This window comes from Oncorhynchus mykiss, chromosome 10 (genome assembly GCF_013265735.2).
Source record: "Oncorhynchus mykiss isolate Arlee chromosome 10, USDA_OmykA_1.1, whole genome shotgun sequence".
NCBI lineage: Eukaryota > Metazoa > Chordata > Actinopteri > Salmoniformes > Salmonidae > Oncorhynchus > Oncorhynchus mykiss.
In genome coordinates, this window is record NC_048574.1 from 40327959 (window position 1) to 40350707 (window position 22749).

The following is a 22749-nucleotide window of genomic DNA, read 5'->3' on the forward strand; positions in this document are numbered from 1 at the left end:
ATACATACCATATGAAATGGGGTATCTGATTTAAGAACAGAATAATACAAAATGCTCTGAGAACAGGTTGGCCAATCAGGTGTCTGGCTTACCACTGTGCAACTTAAATTCTCTCACTGTAAACTTCATCCCGTTTTACAGACTTTTTAAAATAGAAATCCAGGGTTAGGAGCAATACTGCACTGTTAGGCATTGTTACTTGAGCAACTAACTCAGGGTGTTCTTCAGCAATTTCTTTTTAAAAATCACCGGAAAGTTGAGATTTGAACCTTTCTTGGAGTATGCAGCATTACTAGTTAATGTTTATGGCCCTCTCATGATAAATCATTACTTTAGGGGATTACATAGTTACATTTTAGGTTACATTTAATTACACAGAGTTTTTTAAATGTTACTCCAAAAATGGTTCACGGTAAGCAATTAAATCCATGTGGTTAAAGGCAGTCTCAGCGATATGACAGATGCAGAAAGTCAACAGCATAGTGGGTCAATTTCTGTTTCAACTAAGAGCATTGAAGTGGGAGGTTCAACTTCGCCGTTGTTTTGGGCCTATGGCTAACACGCTGTACACCAGGGGTGGGCAAACTTTTTGGCTCGAGGGCCAGATCAGGATTTTGAAATTCAACGGAGGGACGCATTTTTTGGGTGACCAATTGTTTGTTAAAACAATTTGCGGCGTTCTCCCGAGTGGTGCAGCGGTGCTTGAGGTTTCACTACAGACCCGGGTTCAATCCCTGGCTGTGTCACAGCTGGCCGTGACTGGGAGACCCATGAAGCAGAGCACAATTGACCCAGCGTCATCCGGGATAGTAGAGGGTTGTGCTCATGCACCCTGACATGGTCGCCAGGTGTACGGTGTTTCCTCCGACACATTGGTGTGGCTGGCTTCCGGGTTAAGCGGGCATTGTGTCAAGAAGCAATGCGTCTTGGCTGGGTTGTGTTTCGAAGGACGCACGGCTCTCGACCTTCGCCTCTCCCTAGTCTGTACGGGAGTTGCAGCGATGGGACAAGACTGTAACTACCAATTGGATACCATGAAATTGGGGAGAAAAAAGGGGTAAAATAAAGAGATTAAAAAAAATATGTATATATATCTTTTTTTTGTATGTCTTTTTGTATATATGTTTTTTTTGTATGCCGATGCTGCTGGTGGAAACGTAATTTAGCTGAGTCTACCTTTAAGCTGAAATAAATGTAAACGCTTACCTTGTTTTCCTCGTATTTATTTGACGCACCAGAGTTATGGATGCAAGGACTAACCATCCAAGATATAACAATTACACACCTTTATCCATGTTTTGAGGCTATACAGTGTTTGCTCACATTTACTTTGTTTACAAACGTTGGAGTATAACAAGCTTATATTTGGGTTCCAACGTGGTACGATAGTTGAACTAGGCTCATGAGGCATATATAAGCTCTTCAAGAATCAATGGATACATATCATTCATTTAATAAGGGCTCCCGAGTGGCGCAGCAGTCTTAGGCACTGCATCGCAGTGCTAGAGGCGTCACTACAGACCCTGGTTCACTTCCAGGCTGTATGACAACCGGCTTTGATTGGGAATCCCATAGGGTGGCGCACAATTGTCCCAGTGTCGTCCAGGTTAGGGTTTGGCCGGGGTAGGCCGTCATTGCAAATGAGAATTTGTTCTTAACTGACTTGCCTAGTTAAATAAAGATTAAATAAAAATGTATATATCAAAAACTGGATGTGGCATCAGCAGATGGCCCCTTTAAACCAACCCTGAGACAGATGCTGAATTGCGATTGGACGATATCCAACGCATGACAAATCATGGCGTTCTAAACCATTCAGTTTTCAGGGGAAAAACAGAGAAGACGCAAAGCCTGAAAATCAGGTTTCTTTAAAACCCTCTCAGGCGGTTCTTTTACACGTGCTACGTAAGGTTATTCGAAGCAGAGACATTTCACTGGTTAATTCTTTCTGGTGTGGTGGGTGGGGAGAGAGGGAATGGAACAATAAGTAGACCAGAGCTATCTGTTATTGTTTAGTTTCACACATGAAAAAATCCTGTCTGTGCAAGTGGATGTTCCCTTTCTCACGTGAGCATGGTAAACTGAATTTATCCACTTTGGTTCCAAGGATCCAACCTAAAATAATGATTTCCTGCTGTGGCCAGACATGGAAAGGTTTAGCTATACTTGCAGCTGTGTAGCCAAATTGCTATCAGACATTGAGGTCTGGGTTAGGTTGTTAGTGCTCTGACTTATGTTGCTCTTCGTCCTGTTAATTATTTTGTAAACATTGTAGGTAGGCCTACTTGACTATTGTTTATATTAGTAATAGCCCTCACTGCGACGGCTAACTTCACATTGTGTAAAGCCCATGCCTCCCTGTATACCAGTAATAGATTGTACTTAGGCCTTAAGTGAGCTTTTACACCATGTCAGTTGAGCATCATCATTAAGATCCAAAGTTGATTGGTTGTGCTGTGAGGCCTGGTTTCGTAGTGTCTGATTACCAGTATGGCAAGAGGGAGCAGTGCTACAAAGACGAGACCTAGCTAGTGGCTAATACTATAGTAATCAGGAGTGGGCTACATGACTAACGTTTACCTGCTCTGGGATAGGGATGATACCTAGTCAATTGTACAACTGAATGCAAACAACTGAAATGTATCTTCCACATTTAACCCAACCCTTCTGAATCAGAGAGGTGCTGAGGGCTGCCTTAATCGACATCCACATCTTCTGCGCCCGGGGAATAGTGGGTTAACTGCCTTGCTCAGAGACAAAACGGCAGATTTTTACCTTGTCAGCTCGGGGATTCGATACAGCAACCTTTCGGTTACTGACCCAATGCTCTAACCACTAAGCTACCTGCTGCTCTATATAGCACCATCTCTTCAGCCAGCCCCACTCTCGCTCCCTACAGCTGTTCTGCACTGATACTATTCTGCTGCTATGCTCTCCTCACTAGTCCATCATCACACACAGTCAGAAAGTCAGTCAGTCCCTGGTGAGATGGCTATTCGCCAGACCACTATACAGCTCCCAGACTCCCAAACATTCTCCTTCTCTTTCAGTACAGGAATGGAAACTTTCTTACTCCTGACCTCAGGTTCTATGTACTGTGATATTACACAGCAAAGAGAGAGCAGAAAACCAACAGTGTTATAGAAAATAAGCCTTTCTTCAAAGGGACATTTAAGTTATTTTTATGTCTAACTTTTTTTCTCTGTGTCCTATCCTTCCCTTCCTCTCTCTCTCTGTCTCCTTATCTCTCTAATCAAATCCATCCTCAATACAGCTTCCTGTGGTGGTATGATTAAAAATGCCACGTTTGGCCGTATTGTCTCTCCTGGATTCCCTGGCAACTACAGCAACAACTTGACGTGCCATTGGGTCCTGGAGGCTCCTGAAGGCCACCGGCTTCATGTACACTTTGAAAAAATGGCTTTGGCTGAGGATGATGACAGGTAGAGTACACAGAAAGATGGATGGAAGCTGTGTGTGTGTGTGTGTGTGTGTGTGTGTGTGTGTGTGTGTGTGTGTGTGTGTGTGTGTGTGTGTGTGTGTGTGTGTGTGTGTGTGTGTGTGTGTGTGTGTGTGTGTGTGTGTGTGTGTGTGTGTGTGTGTGTGTGTGAGAAGGGGGGTGTTGGTGCGTGCTCAAGTGGTAGAACTTGGAGGCGTCTTCTTTATTTGTTGCTAATTAGTTTCCAGTTGGGCTAGATATGGCAGCTTTTACCTCAGGCTGTCAGAATGCAATGCAACACTGGGCAACAACACCTAGCCTAATTGTATGCCTTAAATAGGCATATGCTTGCTAAGGCTAGGCAACTAAATCCCCTATGTGAGTCAAATTTGAACGGGTTGGAGGATGAAATTGAAACGGCTTTATGTCATTTCAAATAATTAACTGTATTTCCTCATGCAAATTAATTGATGGACTATAGAGGCCACTCAGACGCGGGGAGACAGTATTTAATTACATTTTTGTACCATAACTACTATGTCTCAAGGCTGTGGTAACAAACTGACATTTAATGAAGCCGCTTGCTGCCGAGTTGTGTAGAATCTTATCACAGGGTTATTACAGCCACAGATGAAACAATGAGCGCCACTTCAGAACCACTGACCACTCCCTTTGGATGTTTCTCTTAGTCCTCAATGGCAAGTGTGTCTCATTCCCCCTCCCCCATTTTATTAAGCACTATTTTTGATTGTGTTTCAGACTCCTTATAAAGAATGGGAACAACATTGACTCCCCTCCGGTGTATGACTCCTACGAGGTGGAGTACCTGCCCAATGAGGGCGTGGTGAGCACAGGCCGTCACCTCTTTGTGGAGTTCACCACAGATGGGACGGTCACCTCTACGGGAGCAGCAATCAGATATGAAGGTTCTTCAAAGAATCAACAGAATACTAACATTTATTCTACCTATGCTAACTAATGTCAAATAGAGAATTGATGGTGACTTATTGTAACAAAAAATCCACATGTGATTTCTGTCCTGCAGCTTTTGCAAAGGGCACATGCTATGGGCCCTTTGTGAAGTATGGCAACTTCACCAGCAGTGACACGGCCTACGGTGTGGGTGCGGTGGTGGAATTTGCCTGTGACCCTGGCTACACTCTGGAGCAGGGCTCAGTCATCATTGAATGTCTGGATGCAGAGAATCCCCAGTGGAATGAGACAGAGCCAGCCTGCAGGGGTGAGTCCTCATCCCATTTCAAAGCCAGGCCACAGAATTTCCCCTGCTCATGTTTGGCTAATTCTCTATCAGCATCTGAGTACAATCTAGGAACCCCAGTCACAATAAAACCAGTCTCCCAGGATCTGATCGTCAATGACTTTTCAAAATGTAATGCGTCCTAGCCCATGTGTTTCCAGGGCAGGTTTCAGTAGTGCTACAGACTGAAGGTATTCCCCTGTGCAGTCTAGGCTACACACTGAGTCATATGGCCAGTAGCCATCAAAGCCTAGGTGTATTCTCTCTTTCTCCCTGATGCTCTCTCTCTCTTTCTCTTTCTTTCTTTCTTTCTTTCTTTCTTTCTTTCTTTCTTTCTTTCTTTCTTTCTCGCTCTCTCTCTCTCTCTCTCTCTCTCTCTCTTGCTCCCTTTCCCCCTTTACTTTAGCTTTTTCTCTCTCACTCTCTCTCTTTCCCACAGACAGACACACACACACTGACCTCACAACCTCTTACACTTTATCTACTTCCCCCGCACTGCCCCACACCACACTGCCCTTGATCTTACAGCTCTTCAGCAATGGTAGACATTAAAGGATTCAATTTCTGCTGAGCTACAGTACTGTATTTTACAGAGTTAGCCATTTGTAATGGTTCTATACCACCCCTCTTGCTCTTGAGTTTTCAAGGAGCATGGAAAGTCATTATGAATGGTATTCTGTTCAGCAGTGATGCTCTTTCATCGCTGTCACTTATTTACCCATGTGAATTCACATGGCATTTGAAAGATGTCCCACAGTCCCCAGACCTAAAGCAAAACCACATATTATTTCATATCATTAGCTCAGCTGGCACTGACATTTTAGATGTTCAATCACTTTACTGTGAGTAGGCCTACATGTTGTTAGTTTGATATTGGTGTTTACTTTTGAACTATTTTGGATTATCACAAAAGTGTTGGCCATGAATGTATGTATTTCTCAGTATTTGGATTTGACTCTGTGTTTGTGTGTGTGTCCCAGCTGTGTGTAGTGGTGAAATCACAGACTCAGCCGGGGTGGTTCTCTCTCCAAACTGGCCGGAGACCTACGACAAGGGCCAGGACTGCATCTGGGGCATCCACGTGGAAGAGGACAAGAGGATTATGCTGGACATCCAAGTGTAAGAGACAGCTCTCCGCTCCAACAGCAGCCATAGTGGTCACTGCTCAGCTAGCACATAATGTTCTGACAACCATCTGTTTCTTAGAGCTTGGTGAGAGCGTGGTTGTCCTTTGGTTATTTAGCGTACAGCTTTCTGTGAATGGTGCAGGATAGTTGCTTGGCTTTGGAACATTGTTAGTGCATTTAACCCTCTGACACATACTAACACAGGTGTGATCATTCTACGTGGTCCATGCAACATATGCTCAAACCGGTGTGATTAGAACAGTCATTTAGAACGTTGAGTTACGATAGACACAGCAGTCAGCGTTTGAGCTGGCCACACTGTTTTTACACAGAAACATTTAGCATAAACAGTCTTCACACCGTTATGTCCTCATTGTGAGCAGTTTAGTTTTGGATGCAATGTTCCGACATTCACGGAAGTAGTAACAACATAGTATAACTCTCATCCAGACCGGAAAATGTAAGCTGTATTAGATGTAGCTCTTACTGAGGAAAGAGTGACCTAACACAAGCGGTCCTATTTAGCTCTTGACTGACAGAAACCATAATATGAATTAGTTAACAGCAATTAGTATTTACAATTCATCACGTGTGAGCTCACCAGTGGTTGACATAATTGAGTAATCCGACGATGGGTAGTTTGTGCGCGCTGCCATGTTTGTTTTTCAAGTCATCCAAATTTTAGAGTTTGATGATGAGTTTGGTCTGTTTGCAGTATGTAAGTTGAAGGGAGTTGTGTAGTCTACCATCATTCACTTCCATCATTCACTTACGGAAGTTAACTTGAAAGACTAATGAACCATCCCTTCACATCTTTGGTCTGACGTTTATGTGACAACAGAATGCATTGTATGATGTCACAAGCATGGCCCCACCCATTGCTGGCAATTAGCTTAGCATTACCTCATCATAATCAGAACAACCTTCAAAAAAGTACATCACAACCTTTCAAAATGCACATCATTTGTGTCCATCACATTCTATTCAAGAATCAGAATGCATGATTTATCACCAGAACTTGAAACCGTGAATAAAACAGGTGATACAGTTTGCTCCATACGTACAAAGGGTGTGCTGCAGTGAAAAAGACAACACGATATACAGAAACAAGCTATAATGATAACACAATAAGGCACTTACTTTGCACACATGTCCAAAGTTATTAGTAGTAAAGACAACAACAATGAAGGCAATGCAAGCGCCAGACAGAAAATGTGCCAGAGGGAAAATGTTTGCGCAAGTTCTTTTCTGGCAATAGATACACAAATGTCTGCATACTTGATCTGGGGAAATACTGGGGAAGTGCTTGGGCTCTGTCAAAGAGAAACATTTGTCCGGCTCAGTAATGCCTCAAATGTAAATTGTCCGCAATAATGAAATGTGCTACTTCTATGTGAATTAATGAGGAGGCAGAACACACCTTAATTCAAATAAAAAAAATGTATTGATAAGTTGAAACAGCCTGTAGATAATTATCAGCGAGCGTGCCTTGGTTTGAGAGCAGCATGCATTAACTGTTATGTAACAATCACATTTTGGAACAGTGAGTGCATTCTGACATCACACGCATAAATAAACTCACTCTGGCTCGACAGTTAGAGATATTTGGAACTCCCATGTGAATAGGTTAAGTAACTTGACAAAAAATATAACATTATTTTCATTGTATTTCATTACTTGAACACGGTGGTCATCAATGTTTTCTGAGTCTCTGATCACTTTCTGAGTCAAAATACAAACATGACATGAACTTAAGCCTATGCAACATTAACCCGTTAAAAAAAGTACTGTCGCCATGAGGTTTGTGCAGTAGGCTATAGGCTATTGCCAATGCATTGTTGTTCACAACATTTAAAAATACAGTGCCTTGCGAAAGTATTCGGCCCCCTTGAACTTTGCGACCTTTTGCCACATTTCAGGCTTCAAACATAAAGATATAAAACTGTATTTTTTGTGAAGAATCAACAACAAGTGGGACACAATCATGAAGTGGAACGACATTTATTGGATATTTCAAACTTTTTTAACAAATCAAAAACTGAAAAATTGGGCGTGCAAAATTATTCAGCCCCTTTACTTTCAGTGCAGCAAACTCTCTCCAGAAGTTCAGTGAGGATCTCTGAATGATCCAATGTTGACCTAAATGACTAATGATGATAAATACAATCCACCTGTGTGTAATCAAGTCTCCGTATAAATGCACCTGCACTGTGATAGTCTCAGAGGTCCGTTAAAAGCGCAGAGAGCATCATGAAGAACAAGGAACACACCAGGCAGGTCCGAGATACTGTTGTGAAGAAGTTTAAAGCCGGATTTGGATACAAAATATTTCCCAAGCTTTAAACATCCCAAGGAGCACTGTGTAAGCGATAATATTGAAATGGAAGGAGTATCAGACCACTGCAAATCTACCAAGACCTGGCCGTCCCTCTAAACTTTCAGCTCATACAAGGAGAAGACTGATCAGAGATGCAGCCAAGAGGCCCATGATCACTCTGGATGAACTGCAGAGATCGACAGCTGAGGTGGGAGACTCTGTCCATAGGACAACAATCAGTCGTATATTGCACAAATCTGGCCTTTATGGGAGAGTCGCAAGAAGAAAGCCATTTATTAAAGATATCCATAAAAAGTGTTGTTTAAAGTTTGCCACAAGCCACCTGGGAGACACACCAAACATGTGGAAGAAGGTGCTCTGGTCAGATGAAACCAAAATTGAACTTTTTGGCAACAATGCAAAACGTAATGTTTGGCGTAAAAGCAACACAGCTCATCACCCTGAACACACCATCCCCACTGTCAAACATGGTGGTGGCAGCATCATGGTTTGGGCCTGCTTTTCTTCAGCAGGGACAGGGAAGATGGTTAAAATTGATGGGAAGATGGATGGAGCCAAATACACAGGGCCATTCTGGAAGAAAACCTGATGGAGTCTGCAAAAGACCTGAGACTGGCACGGAGATTTGTCTTCCAACAAGACAATGATCCAAAACATAAAGCAAAATCTACAATGGAATGGTTCAAAAATAAACATATCCAGGTGTTAGAATGGCCAAGTCAAAGTCCAGACCTGAATCCAATCGAGAATCTGTGGAAAGAACTGAAAACTGCTGTTCACAAATGCTCTCCATCCAACCTCACTGAGCTCTAGCTGTTTTGCAAGGAGGAATGGGAAAAAATTTCAGTCTCTCGATGTGCAAAACTGATAGAGACATACCCCAAGCGACTTACAGCTGTAATCGCAGCAAAAGGTGGCGCTACAAAGTATTAACTTAAGGGGGCTGAATAATTTTGCACGCCCAATTTTTCAGTTTTTGATTTGTTAAAAAAGTTTGAAATATCCAATAAATGTCGTTCCATTTCGTGATTGTGTCCCACTTGTTGTTGATTCTTCTTCTTCTTCTTCTTCTTGAAGCCTGAAATGTGGCAAAAGGTCACAAAGTTCAAGGGGGTCGAATACTTTCGCAAGGCACTGTAGACCTAAGTTTACATACACCTTAGCCAAATACATTTAAACTCAGTTTTTCATAATTCCTGACATTTAATCCTAGTAAAATTTCCCTGTCTAAGGTCAGCTAGGATCACAACTTTATTTTAAGAATGTGAAATGTCAGAATAATAGTAGAGAGAATGATTTATTTCAGCTTTTACTTCTTTCATCACATTCCCAGTGGGTCAGAAGTTTACATACACTCAATGAGTATTTGGTAGCATTGCCTTTAAATTGTTTAACTTGGGTCAAACATTTCAGGTAGCCTTCCACAAGCTTCCCACAATAAATTGGGTGAATTTTGTCCCATTCCTCCTGACAGAGCCGGTGCAACTGAGTCAGGTTTGTTGGCCTCCTTGCTCGCACATGCTTTTTCAGTTCTGCCAACAAATTGTCTATAGGGTTGAAGTCAGTGCTTTATGATGGCCACTCTAATACCTTGACTTTGTTGTCCTTAAGCCATTTTGCCACAACTTTGGAAGTATGCCTGGGGTCATTGTCCATTTGGAAGACCCATTTGTGACCAAGCTTTAACTTCCTGACTGATGTCTTGAGATGTTGCTTCAATATATCCACATAATTGTCATCTATTTTGTGAAGTGCACCAGTCCCTCCTGCAGCAAAGCACCCCCATAACATGATGCTGCCACCCCCATGCTTCACGGTTAGGATGGTGTTCTTTGGCTTGCAAGCCTCCCCCTTTTACCTCCAAACATAACGATGGTCATTATGGCCAAGCAGTTCTATTTTTGTTTTATCAGACCAGAGGACATTTCTCCAAAAAGTACAATCTTTGTCCTCATGTGCAGTTGCAAACCGTAGTCTGGGTTTGTTATGGCGGTTTTGGGGGAGTGGCTTCTTCCTTGCTGAGTGGCCTTTCAGGTTATGTCGATATAGGACTCGTTTTACTGTGGTTGTAGATACTTTTGTACCTGTTTCCTCCAGCATCTTCACAAGGTCCTTTGTCTGGGATTTATTTGCACTTTTCGCACCAAAGTACATTCATCTCTAGGAGACAGAACGCATCTCCTCCCTAGTATGACAGTTGAGTGATCCCATGATGTTTATACTTGCGTACTATTGTTTGTACAGATGAATGTGGTACCTTCAGTCATTTGGAAATTGCTCCCAAGGATGAACCAGACTTGTGGAGGTCCACCATTTTTTTTCTGAGGTCTTGGCCGATTTCTTTTGATTTCCCCATGATGTGAAGCATCAAGAGTTTGAAGGTAGGCCTTAAAATACATCCACAGGTACACCTCCAATTGATTCAAATTAGGTCAATTAGCCTATCAGAAACGTTAAGAAAAAATGATCTTTTGTGGGAATTTCAGTACTTCAGCACTATGTTTCCTACAGCTTTTCTCTTGGTTCTATTTAAAGTTGTTCTCAAATTGTTCCGGAAACATTAAGAAAACTTTCCATAAACACCACAAGAAAAGCTTAGTAATGTTCAGAAAATACATTCCACAAATACATTCCATTCTCAGTGTCAACATAACTCTTTCGTCTGTTTGTTCAGGTGTGTTGGCCTCATCCACTAATTGGCCACAGTTGCTCTTAATGAGTGTTTGTTTCCTTAGAAATGGGGTCTGTTTGAATAGAGTAAAATAATCAGGTTTTTATGTGTAAAAAAAAACCTTGCCACATTCTGGTGGCGCAGTGGAGTAATTCCATGGATAGAGAACAGAAGATTACAGGTTTGAATCTCAGTGATGTTGTGTCACAATAATGTGTTCTATCGGTTCTTGGAGTTCAAAAAAGTTAACCCAAAATAAGCTAGCAGTCTTCCTAAAACTATTTTTTTAAATTCTTGTGAAGGTTTTAAGGAAGCTATTTAAAAAAACTCAAAATGACCTATAATTTTGGTTTTCAGAGCGTTAATAAAACCACCCAGGAAGCCTTTAAAGGTACTGGAGTAAAATATTCTCAGAATCTCCCTGCAACATAAAAAGAAACGTTCACACAACAGGTGAAATTTCCACTTCCGTTTTCAGAACGTTTCAAAACTTTTCTGTTTTACCGGTCAGGAAGCTAATGGCTTCGTTCCCAGAACCAATGTGAAACCAAACATTGCTGGATGCAGTTCAAGCCAACCTTACGTCATTTAAGGTCACAACTTGCTTTTCTTCTTTTATGAAAAACATAAAGAGTAGATGTCAAGTCCTGCTACTGAGTCTTTTTCACTCGCACACAAAAACGTGCACACTCATGGACACACTCTCAAACACAGGCAAAGGGATGCTGCAAGTACACAAGGTAAAATCTCAGATTGTAGAACTATCCTAAAGGGAGAGCATTGCTACTGATGTTGAAATCTATGTTTTCGTCCATTGTATTGAATATTCAGCACAGCTTCCAGCACACTCTCTGACCAGATTAGCCACTAAGCCTCCATGCTCTCCCTTTCCCTAGTGTGTGTCTCAGAGTTGGCTTTGAAATGAATATGCTCTGGCAGTGAGACCACTCTGAGCCACTTACCCAGCCCTCTCAACAATGTTAATTCACCACTTAAACACACATACACACACACACACACAAACACACAAACATACACACACACACACACACACACACACACACACACACACACACACTTGCAGCACTTTCAATAGGCCTGGGCCCCTCCAATAGTCTCTGGTGCTCTGTACATCTTCCTCTGCTGTCTCTTCTGTCTCTTCCAGTTTAGTTGGACCTGATCAGAGAGCCTGCCTCACTCATCTTATACTGTATACACTGTGTGTGTGTGTGTGTGTGTGTGTGTGTGTGTGTGTGTGTGTGTGTGTGTGTGTGTGTGTGTGTGTGTGTGTGTGTGTGTGTGTGTGTGTGTGTGTGTGTGTGTGCGTGTGTAATGTTTAGTATGGGTTTCATATGCTAGCGTCACACTCTAGTTGTTTCAACTAAAAATAATTAAATAACTGGTTCCACAGCCTTTTTATTATTTACTCAACTTTTCGGTCAAAATGTTACATGAACTTAACATTTTTTGTTGGACCCAACATGAGAAAACATACACTGCTCAAAAAAATTAAGGGAACACTTAAACAACACAATGTAACTCCAAGTCAATCACACTTCTGTGAAATCAAACTGTCCACTTAGGAAGCAACACTGATTGACAATACATTTCACATGCTGTTGTGCAAATGGAATAGACACCAGGTGGAAATTATAGGCAATTAGCAAGACTCCCCCAATAAAGGACTGGTTCTGCAGGTGGTGACCACAGACCACTTCTCAGTTCCTATGCTTCCTGGCTGATGTTTTGGTCACTTTTGAATATTGTCGGTGCTTTCACTCTAGTGGTAGCATGAGACGGAGACTACAACCCACACAAGTGGCTCAGGTAGTGCAGCTCATCCAGGATGGGACATCAATGCGAGCTGTGGCAAGAAGGTTTGCTGTGTCTGTCAGCGTAGTGTCCAGAGCATGGAGGCGCTACCAGGAGACAGGTCAGTACATCAGGAGACGTGGAGGAGGCCGTAGGAGGGCAACAACCTAGCAGCCTGACCGCTACCTCCGCCTTTGTGCAAGGAGGAGCACTGCCAGAGCCCTGCAAAATGACCTCCAGCAGGCCACAAATGTGCATGTGTCTGCTCAAACGGTCAGAAACAGACTCCATGAGGGTGGTGTGAGGGCCCGACGTCCACAGGTGGGGGTTGTGCTTACAGCCCAACACCGTGCAGGACGTTTGGCATTTGCCAGAGAACACCAAGTTTGGCAAATTCGCCACTGGCACCCTGTGCTCTTCACAGATGGAAGCTGGTTCACACTGAGCACATGTGACAGAGGTGACAGAGTCTGGAGACACCGTGGAGAACGTTCTGCTGCCTGCAACAACCTCCAGCATGACCAGTTTGGCGGTGGGTCAGTCATGGTGTGGGGTGGCATTTCTTTGGGGGGGGGCGCACAGCCCTCCATGTGCTCGCCAGAGGTAGCCTGACTGCCATTAGGTACCGAGATGAGATCCTCAGACCCCTTGTGAGACCATATTCTTGTGCGGTTGGCCCTGGGTTCCTCCTAATGCAAGACAATGTTAGACCTCATGTGGCTGGAGTGCGTCAGCAGTTCCTGCAAGAGGAAGGCATTGATGCTATGGACTGGCCCGTCCGTTCCCCAGACCTGAATCCAATTGAGCACATCTGGGACATCATGTCTCGCTCCATCCACCAACGCCACTTTGCACCACAGACTGTCCAGGAGTTGGCGGATGCTTTAGTCCAGGTCTGGGAGGAGATCCCTCAGGAGACCATCCGCCACCTCATCAAGAGCATGCCCAGGCGTTGTAGGGAGGTCATACAGGCACGTGGAGGCCACACATACTACTGAGCCTCATTTTGACTTGTTTTAAGGACATTACATCAAAGTTGGATCAGCCTGTAGTGTGGTTTTCCACTTTAATTTTGAGGTGTGACTCCAAATCCAGACCCCCATGGGTTGATAAATTTGATTTCCATTGATAATTTTTGTGTGATTTTGTTGTCAGCACATTCAACTATGTAAAGAAATAAGTATTTAATAAGAATATTTCATTCATTCAGATCTAGGATGTGTTATTTTAGTGTTCCCTTTATTTTTTTTGAGCAGTGTAGATAACATTCAGTCAACTTAAAATGATGTTTTTGCTCAATTTGTCTCATATGTTCATTCAACTAGAAACTATTATTTTGCCATCTTACCTAAAATAAAAAAGGCTGTGGAACTAGTTACACACAACAGTGCTTTTAACATACATTGTTTTCAACTTACATATTTGGCACACATACACACCCCCAAGCCATAAGACTGCTGAACAGTTAGTCAAATGGCTACCTGGACTATTTACCTTGACCCCCTTTCTAATGTATTTATCTTAATTGATTTGCTTTGACTCCCTTACACTGGCTCTATGCACACTCACTAGACTCCACTCACACGTACTACACTAACTCTCCAACACGCACACATTTACACAGACACACTACATACGCTCACACACACACACACATACACAAGCACACACATTGACACCACACAAACACACTCACACATAGACACACTTGACACATGCTGCTGCAACTCTGTTTAGTATCCTGATTGACAAGTCACTTTTACCCCTACCCACATGTACAAACTGTTCTACCTCAATTACCTCAACTACCTCGCACATTGACTCGGTACTGGTACTCCTTGTATACAGCCTCGTTATTGTTTTTATTGTATTACTATTTCCTTTAGCAAATATTTGTCTTACTTTTTAACTCTGGACTGTTGAGAATGGCCTCGTAAGTATGCATTTCACTGTAAAGTCCTGTTGTATTTGGTTCATGTGACCACTAAATATTTATTTGATTGTACATTTTCATTCATACAGTAATTGCTAATCAACATTTCCTCACCTGGGATCACAACCTCTTGGTTCACAGCATGCTGAGTTTCCTGCTACACCACCATGTCCAGGTCAATGACCAATTTCACCTGTATTGCTACACTTTGCACTTCAAAGTAAATCTCAGCTATGTTAAAAGTACACTCAAGGAAAACTATTTGATTTATCATAGTGATTAAGGAGTAACTTGAAAATATTCCCCACCAACATTAGACAACTATACAGAAAAAACTCAAATTGCTGAACTAAGTAAATCAAATCAATTATGACAAAATTGTCAGATTGACTGATAATTGGCACCGACATGGTGGCATAGCCATGGCATGAACCAAGAGGTTGTTGAATAATAACTGCTGTATAAATTAACATGCACAGTCAATGAGTGTTAAATATTTGAGTTTAAAACATTGTATTTTCAAAGCACTGTGTGTGTAACTAGTTCCACAGCCTTTTTTATTTTAGGTAAGATGGCAAAATAATAATTTGTAGTTGAATTAACATATGAGACAAATTGAGAAAACACATCATTTTTGCATACGCTTTCTCATGTTGGAGCGAGGTTTGGTCCAACTAAAAATGTTAAGTACCGGTAACACTGACTGAAAAGTTGAGTTAACCAAAAAAAGGCTGTGGAACCAGTCACTTAATAATAATTTGTTGAAACAACTAGATTTGTGAATTTTACTTTTATTTTTTACAGTGCATGCTGTACACAGAGTATATAGCAGTTTAACTCCCATGAGAGTGTGCACTGTACATATTTCTTCTCATCAGATGTGAAGCATGTTTTTGCCTGAAGCAGTAGCAGAGGCAAAAGCTTTGAAAGGTTAACGTTAAAGCATGGAGGAATACTTCATGTTCTTCACAGGGTTGAATCACTGCAAACACGGAGGACATGAAGTCAAGTCGCTACTCAAACACATGAATGGGCTGATGCAGTGCCTGCCTGTCGCCAGCAGATTACTCAGGCAGATATACAGTCATTTCCTGTCCTGATTGATATCTGCTTGTTTGTTATCGTCTGCCTATCCATTGTTCCATCATTATGTTATATCATTAGGGTAATAGATGACATGTCACTCCCAATCTTGGAACAAGTACAAGACGTCCCGCTATGACCTCCGCAGAGTCAACAAACGAGCAAAAGGAAAATATAGGACTAAGGTGGAATCATAATACACAGGCTCCGACGCCCTCCGCATGTGGCAAAGGCTACAGTCCATTATGGATACAAAGACAGATCTGGCCGTGACATTCCCAACGATGTCTCTCTACCAGACAAACTCGATGCATTTTATGCACACTTTGACAATAGCAACACCCTGCTGTGCGTGAGGGCCCCTACGGACCCAGAGGACTGTCTGTTCCCTGAGGCCGACGTGAGTAAGGTCTATAATCAGGTCAACATCTGCAAGGCCGTGGGGCCGGACAGTATTCCAGGGCGCGTTCTCAGAGCACTCACAGATCAGCTGGCAGGCAAATTCACGGTCATTGTCAACCTCTCATTGTCTCAGTCTGTACTACCACCATTTATGTTCTTAAGAACTCTAAGGGACTTACATTCAGTTCAAGAGCATTAGTGAGGTCGGGCGCTGATGTTGGGCGATTGGGCCTGGCTTGCAGTCGGCATTCCAATTAATTCCAAAGGTGTTCGATGGGGTTGAGGTCAGGGCCCTGTGCAGGCCAGTCAAGTTCTTCCACACCAATCTCAAAAGGCCATTTCTGTATGGATCTCGCTTTGGGCAGGGGGGTATTGTCATGTTGAAATAGAAAAATGGCCTTCTCCAAACAAAATAGAAATTCATTTCAAGAAGCTCCCGATGAACAGTTCTTGTGCTGACGTTGCTTCCAGAGGCAGTTTGGAACTCGGTAGTGAGTGTCGCAACCGAGGACCGACGTTTTTTACACGCTATGTGCTTCAGCACTCTGTAGTCCTGTCCTGTTGATTGTGTTTTACCTTTCAAATTGATGTTGATTGCTGCATTGTTGGTTTTAGAGCTTGCAGGAAAGGCATTTCACTTGACTTGTGCATGTGACATTGAAACTTGATTCAACTACATATTCTTATTTAGTGAGTGGAAATTGTATTGAAAGATGTTGAAAACTGGTTAAAAGACACAACGCTGGTCCCTGCAGTTTCCTCAAAGAGAGAGAGAGAGAGAGAGAGAGAGAGAGCTGATATAGAGGTGAAACAGATGGAAGGACTGTGGCCTCCTCCTCTCAGGATCAGTCTTACCCAGCATCCTCCCTGTTGGGCAGAGTGAACCTCACGCCCCTCACAGCCTCTCACAGAACCAAAACTCTCCAATTTGTCAACTGGCATATGGAACATTATCAGTGAGGCACATCAAATGAGAGCCACAGATGGAGGGGAATGATAGCGGCAGGGTGTGCCAGTGACACACAGGGGTTTAATTGAGGGGCTTTGGGGTTTAAATCACATTTCAGATAGTTTAGTTAGGGGTCAATGCTACTCGTGAGCACCTCAAACAGTAGACATTTGTCTGGCTAAGGTACTGTTTTAGAGCATTGAAAAAATTCACTAATTATTTTGTTTGAATAAGGATGTGAGAATCTTTACAGAGAGTTTACTGACTGATGAAGTTCCCTGGGTTTTGAATATCAATACCATTCTTAGCCACATAACCTTCCATTAAATTGACCCTGCCCTACGCAACTCCAGCTAAGCTCCAACTTAGTCAGGAATAGCCTACATGGCAAAAACCCACTGCTTTCCTGACCCCGCAAGACCCCACCACCACGCTGTTGGCCATTTATCTGAAATGAGTTCGCTGCTCTTGTCTCGTTCAGGGAGTCCCAGTGCGCTCACTGTTTTAGAGAGAGAGAGAGAGAGGGGGGGGGGGTGGGGGGGGGTAGAGAGAGAGAGAGAGGGGGGGTAGAGAGAGAGAGAGTGGGGGTGGGGAGAGAGGAGGGTAGAGAGAGATATGTGGGGAGAGAGGAGGAGGAGAGAGGGAGAGAGAAAGTGGGGGTGGGGAGAGAGGAGGAGGAGAGAGGGAGAGAGAAAGTGGGGGTGGGGAGAGAGGAGGAGGAGGAGAGAGAGAGAAAGTGGCGGTGGGGAGAGAGGAGGAGGAGAGAGAGTGCATGTAAGTGAGTGGGGGCACCTGTGTGTGTAGCAGGAAGGGAGAGGCCTCATTATAAGGGTGGTCAAACACTTTTCCCTGTTAATGAGAATGCTTTCACTCTTCTACTATCATTCATCACTGTGCCTGTGCTCGCAATTACTGAGGAACAGTGTGCATAATGAGGACTGATTAATTAATTTAGGCCAAACTAGGAGGGCTGGCTCACTTCTCATTAAGACAGCACACTTGGGGCACGGGCAGGCGGCAGCACAGGTGACAGTCATGCACACCTGCCTGTGACTCACACCGCTGGGTACAAAATGGAATGTCTAGGTTAGAGGCCAGATGAAGATGTAAGTGTTGTAACAACCTCCATCCATACTGCAGCTAGCTACCTTATGTCACTCTGACAAACACTTGGTTTGTCTCTTCCAATTAGATCTTCTGTGTTGACTCTGCCATGCAGGAACAGTATTTCAATTGGTAAGACCCAGAGTGGCTCTCTCTCTGGTAACAGTAACAGAAGCAGACCTCTGACTCTCAGGGCACCTTGGGTCCAGAGACTCATTCAGTGGAAGCTCTGGGACTTACATGTTTAATACTGACACAATAACTGGCTTGTACATCAGTTTACCTACTGTCAGTGCAATAAGTTATAGTCATCGTAGAGAGATGTATCTAGGCTGAGATGTACCTCTCCAGGCTGGCAGGGTGCCTGTGCGCAGGGCAGCGTGGTGTGAGCGATGCCCCCAGGGGCACAGGGATTTGGCAGGATTGTCATTAATAAGACATTTTTCAAAAGCCCCCTAACCCGGGCACCAAGCCAAAGCCCTGGCCTTTAAAAACAAATACTTAACTTTCTAATTAAAAAGAGAAAGCTAAACAAACGGGAAAACCTCATTCTGCTTAATTGTTTTGATAGAACTAAAGTCCTGGTAAAGCCGGGTGGGAGCGAAGAGATTGAATTGTGCTGTGTCTACCTACCATCTCAGATGTGTTCACCGTGTCCAGAACAGCCAAGGAGGCTCTGCCAGCCATGACCAGTTTCTCCATTAAGTCTGAGACAGGAACTAACAATGGAACGGGTGCGTGCTGGCTCTCTGCTCAGAAAGTGTCCCAGTCTCTCAGCCCAGTGCCCTAGCGCCAGCGTGCAACGGGGCCAGCGCAGCACACAGCCTTCCTTAGTCTCACAAGACTCTTCCACTGAGAGAGCTACTCCATGGATCCACAGATACTTCTAGAGACAATTTCAACACTCTTCACTGGATGCTGCTGGCTGGGTAGCATGCCAGCATTCAATCCCTGAGAGCAATCACAATTACCTGTACACGTGTTTGAAATTAGCGAAAGTGTGTGTGTGTGTGTCCGTGTGTGTGCGCGTGTGCGTGTGTGTGTGTGTGGACATGCGTGTGTGTGTGTGGGCATGCGTGTATGTGTGTTTGTGCTTGTAAGTGTCCAACATTTCTGGGGAGCTACAGCAACAGCTGCCCACAGGCTTACTTCATAATTGCCCGAGGCGCAACCTCAACAATGTGTTGTTGACAGCATAGCATCACATCCCATCACTCTCTGGCTGTCCATCTTCATGCATCTACTTCTGCTTGTGGAGCTGACAGTGCAACATGGGGTCTTTCAGCTTCGGGACCAACACCATTCAAGGTGCATGTGTAATTGTCTCCATGTTGGTTGGTGCATGATGTTGTTTCCCCATGAGGATTTGGATCAGTGGACTTAAACACTGGCTTAATCAGGCAGTTGATCCATGTCAAACCTGTCTATTGCACAGCCTGTCATTCCTATCCATCCTACAGGCGTTTGTGTTGGAGTGTCTCGCTCCAGGGTTTTAGTGGGAAAATGGAGGTCTAATTTGATTTCTTGCCCGTCCTGCAGACTAGAGGGAGTATTTGTCAGGCTTCACCTCGTTTGGCTCTCATCGCCGTCTTTGCCAACCCTGATTTGTATTCTGGAGTTGTAGCCCCGAGTTAGTTAAGCCCAAATCTGTCCACAGGCATACTTGGTAGACACGTGGTGGCATGGGCTGCCTTTCTGCTAATGTCTGCCTACCACCTCGCTAACATCAGGGCCTGTTTAATAAGAGCTGCTTAAGTTTAAGCAGCGGATTGAAATGGTCTGCCACAATCCATCAACATGCATACAGAGACACACAGTAAAGTGCTAGTCTTCACCTTCAAGGACGTATGAAGGATAGCAGAGGCAGAGAGAAGGAAAGGGGGGGGGGGAGCAGAAGTGAGTCAAGCTGGGCGGGCCGCACCCACCCATGGCTTCTGAGGGACAGATTTGCAGGCAGAGCAATCAGGCAGGATTAATCTGCGTGAAGGGAGGGGGTCCTAATGACCATTTAAAAGTCAGTCCTGTGGGTGCCCATCCTTAAAAAAGTCATGTGCACTCAATCATGTAAATGCAATCTGGATGCAGAATAAATATGGTAGCGGATGCAGGAGACAGGTGATTGATAGGTACAAGAGGATTGCTCTTACCCATGGCTGTCTGGAGAACGGAGCCCCCTCCTTTATTGTTCTTAAGTGCTCTCCTACACACAGGCTGTGAATATTAACCTGCCCCATCCGTGGGCACAGACATCTGCAAAGCTATTCTGACACATGCTCCAAGGTGCACACTGAACAGAGGAACTATCTCTGCTGAAATCATCTTTGGGGGGACTAGAGTTTTTCGCTGCTCATCATCTATGGGGGACTAGAGTTTTTCACTGCTTATCATCTATGGGGGACTATAGTTTTTCGCTGCTTATCATCTATGGGGGGCTAGAGTTTTTCACTGCTTATCATCTATGGGGGACTAGAGTTTTTCACTGCTTATCATCTATGGGGGACTAGAGTTTTTCACTGCTTATCATCTATGGGGGACTAGAGTTTTTCACTGCTTATTTTCCCATGATTTATTCTATGAATAAAGGTCAGGCTTTGCTCTTGCTCCGGAAAGAGAGAGGGCAATGAGTCTAAGTTCTCTGTTTGGAAAGGTTAATGCATTCAGAAGTTAGGCAGAGGCAGCTGAGCCCCCAAGTCAAGATGTGACTGGCTTTATGTGTGTTATTATGTAGATACATTGCAGCAATGACCATGGGAAACGGGGCTGATTCCTGCCACTGATATAATGACAGTATTTATGTATTCAATGACCTGATTTGTTGGCTTCCATCCTCCTTCAGCGTCTGGCCTGCTTTTCTATTGTTCAATTTATTTTCTTGTTATGATGCAGTTTTCTTTTTGTTAGTATGAATAATAGTCCAACTGTTTATCTTATTCTCTCAAACATGTGGCGCTTTTAACTGTCTAGGACCTGTCCAGTTTGAGGCTCTTTCCCTCTACCAACCATCTATCAATACCACTCAACAGTTAACCAGCAGGCATTATTCAGTAATCTAATTTACCCAAGAGGCTAAACTACCTCCCCCGGAGTGAATAGCGATGAGGAATTGAGAGTTCTCATAATACTTTCACTTCAGCAAATACATCTTCCAGTACATAGAGAGAGCGAGAGAGAGCGAGAGAGAGCGAGAGAGAGCGAGTGAGAGAGCGAGAGAGAGAGAGAGCGAGAGAGAGAGTGAGAGAGAGAGAGAGAGAAAGAGAGAGAGAGAGAGAGAGAGAGAGAGAGAGAGACACAGACAGACAGACAGACAGACAGACAGACAGACAGACAGACAGACAGACAGACAGACAGACAGACAGACAGACAGAGCTCTGTGGAAAGTCAAAGGGAGCAGAGGCAAATTAATGCTGAATTATTTAGTGTTTATTTCGCATCAGATCCATCCAACGTAAACATAATTTAGATTTCCTGCAAAGGTCTGACATTTCCCTGCAAGACATCTCTCACCCTCCCTCTGCAGTCTAATTTTGACAGAAAAACCAGACTTTTTTGGAGAAATTAAGCATTCCTCTCCTCTGCTCTGCATGCTCTGTCTGTTGTTCTTATATACAGATATACTCTGTTTGTCAGATGTGTTGACTGACTGCTGCTTCTACCTCTCCTTGCAGGCTTAATGTGGGTAAGAATGACCTGTTGACTTTCTACGATGGTGATGACCTAACAGCTAACATCCTGGGTCAGTACAGTGGCACCAGGTCTCGCTTCAAGCTCTACACCTCCATGGCTGATGTCACCATCCAGTTCCAGTCGGACCCTGCCACTAACATCTACGGCTACGGCAACGGCTTCGTGGTCCACTTCTTTGGTGAGGCAGTACTAAGCTGCTGTTTAGTTGTACCTGCACACTGTTTTATGAGAAATTCTTTAATGGAAGGATTCTTGGAAGATGGCTTTTTAAAATGTATTACAATAAATCCTCTATTCTCCCATGGCTGTGACAAAATTGTCCATACAGTACATGGAATACAGTGTTCCCTTTTTTTTGTAGACTATCACAGGCAAACAATGATAATAACTTTTCCTTGACTGAAAAAATATCCTCTAACAAGAGGCTGCTGGTAGCAACCAGTGAGAGAGGGAGAATAATACTACATAGAAGGAATTATCGTGCAGAGGATGGCAGGATACAAGAGAAAACGTGTTTTACAGTATCTGCTGTTCTCTCCCTCTGAACAGCCACCGGTGCATATGATTATGGGACATCAAACACAAAAACACAATTATGTGGCCTGCTTTGTCCACATCCTCTGTATTTGCCGGGGGCTGCACCCCCGGCCGTGTGTGCCATAGTGGAAGAAGAAGGGCAGAACGGGCAGTGCCAACCCACCCACTGTCCTCCCCTTAGCTGGCTCACAGTGCAGTGTACAATCACTGCAAATTGATGACATTCTCTTCACACACCAGAGCCTAATTCACATGCAGGTCGCACCAAAGGATTCCCTGTGCCTGTCACTGCTGTGCTGCTGAACTCAATTGTCATTTATCTGTTTTTATCAACCACACACATCAGTACAGTCATAGATTTTGGGCTTTACTTGCTGTGTATAAATCAACCTGTTTCTAGATTTGATGAGCC

At 43.7% G+C, this 22749-nt stretch overlaps 1 protein-coding gene across 6 annotated transcripts in view; it reads left to right on the forward strand.

Moving 5' to 3' along the window:
- LOC110533874 (seizure protein 6 homolog) overlaps positions 1-22749 on the forward strand; it is a 208399-nt gene that overhangs the window by 175928 nt on the left and 9722 nt on the right. For all 6 annotated transcript variants that reach the window (XR_005053663.1, XM_021618444.2, XM_021618442.2 and 3 more), the window contains 5 exons: positions 3275-3443; positions 4199-4365; positions 4485-4679; positions 5678-5816; positions 21782-21978. Coding sequence is in view for 5 of the 6 variants with exons in the window: in XM_021618444.2 (XP_021474119.2) it covers positions 3275-3443; positions 4199-4365; positions 4485-4679; positions 5678-5816; positions 21782-21978 (867 nt within the window). In the remaining variant the exon portion in view is untranslated. The remainder of the gene's footprint in view (positions 1-3274; positions 3444-4198; positions 4366-4484; positions 4680-5677; positions 5817-21781; positions 21979-22749) is intronic.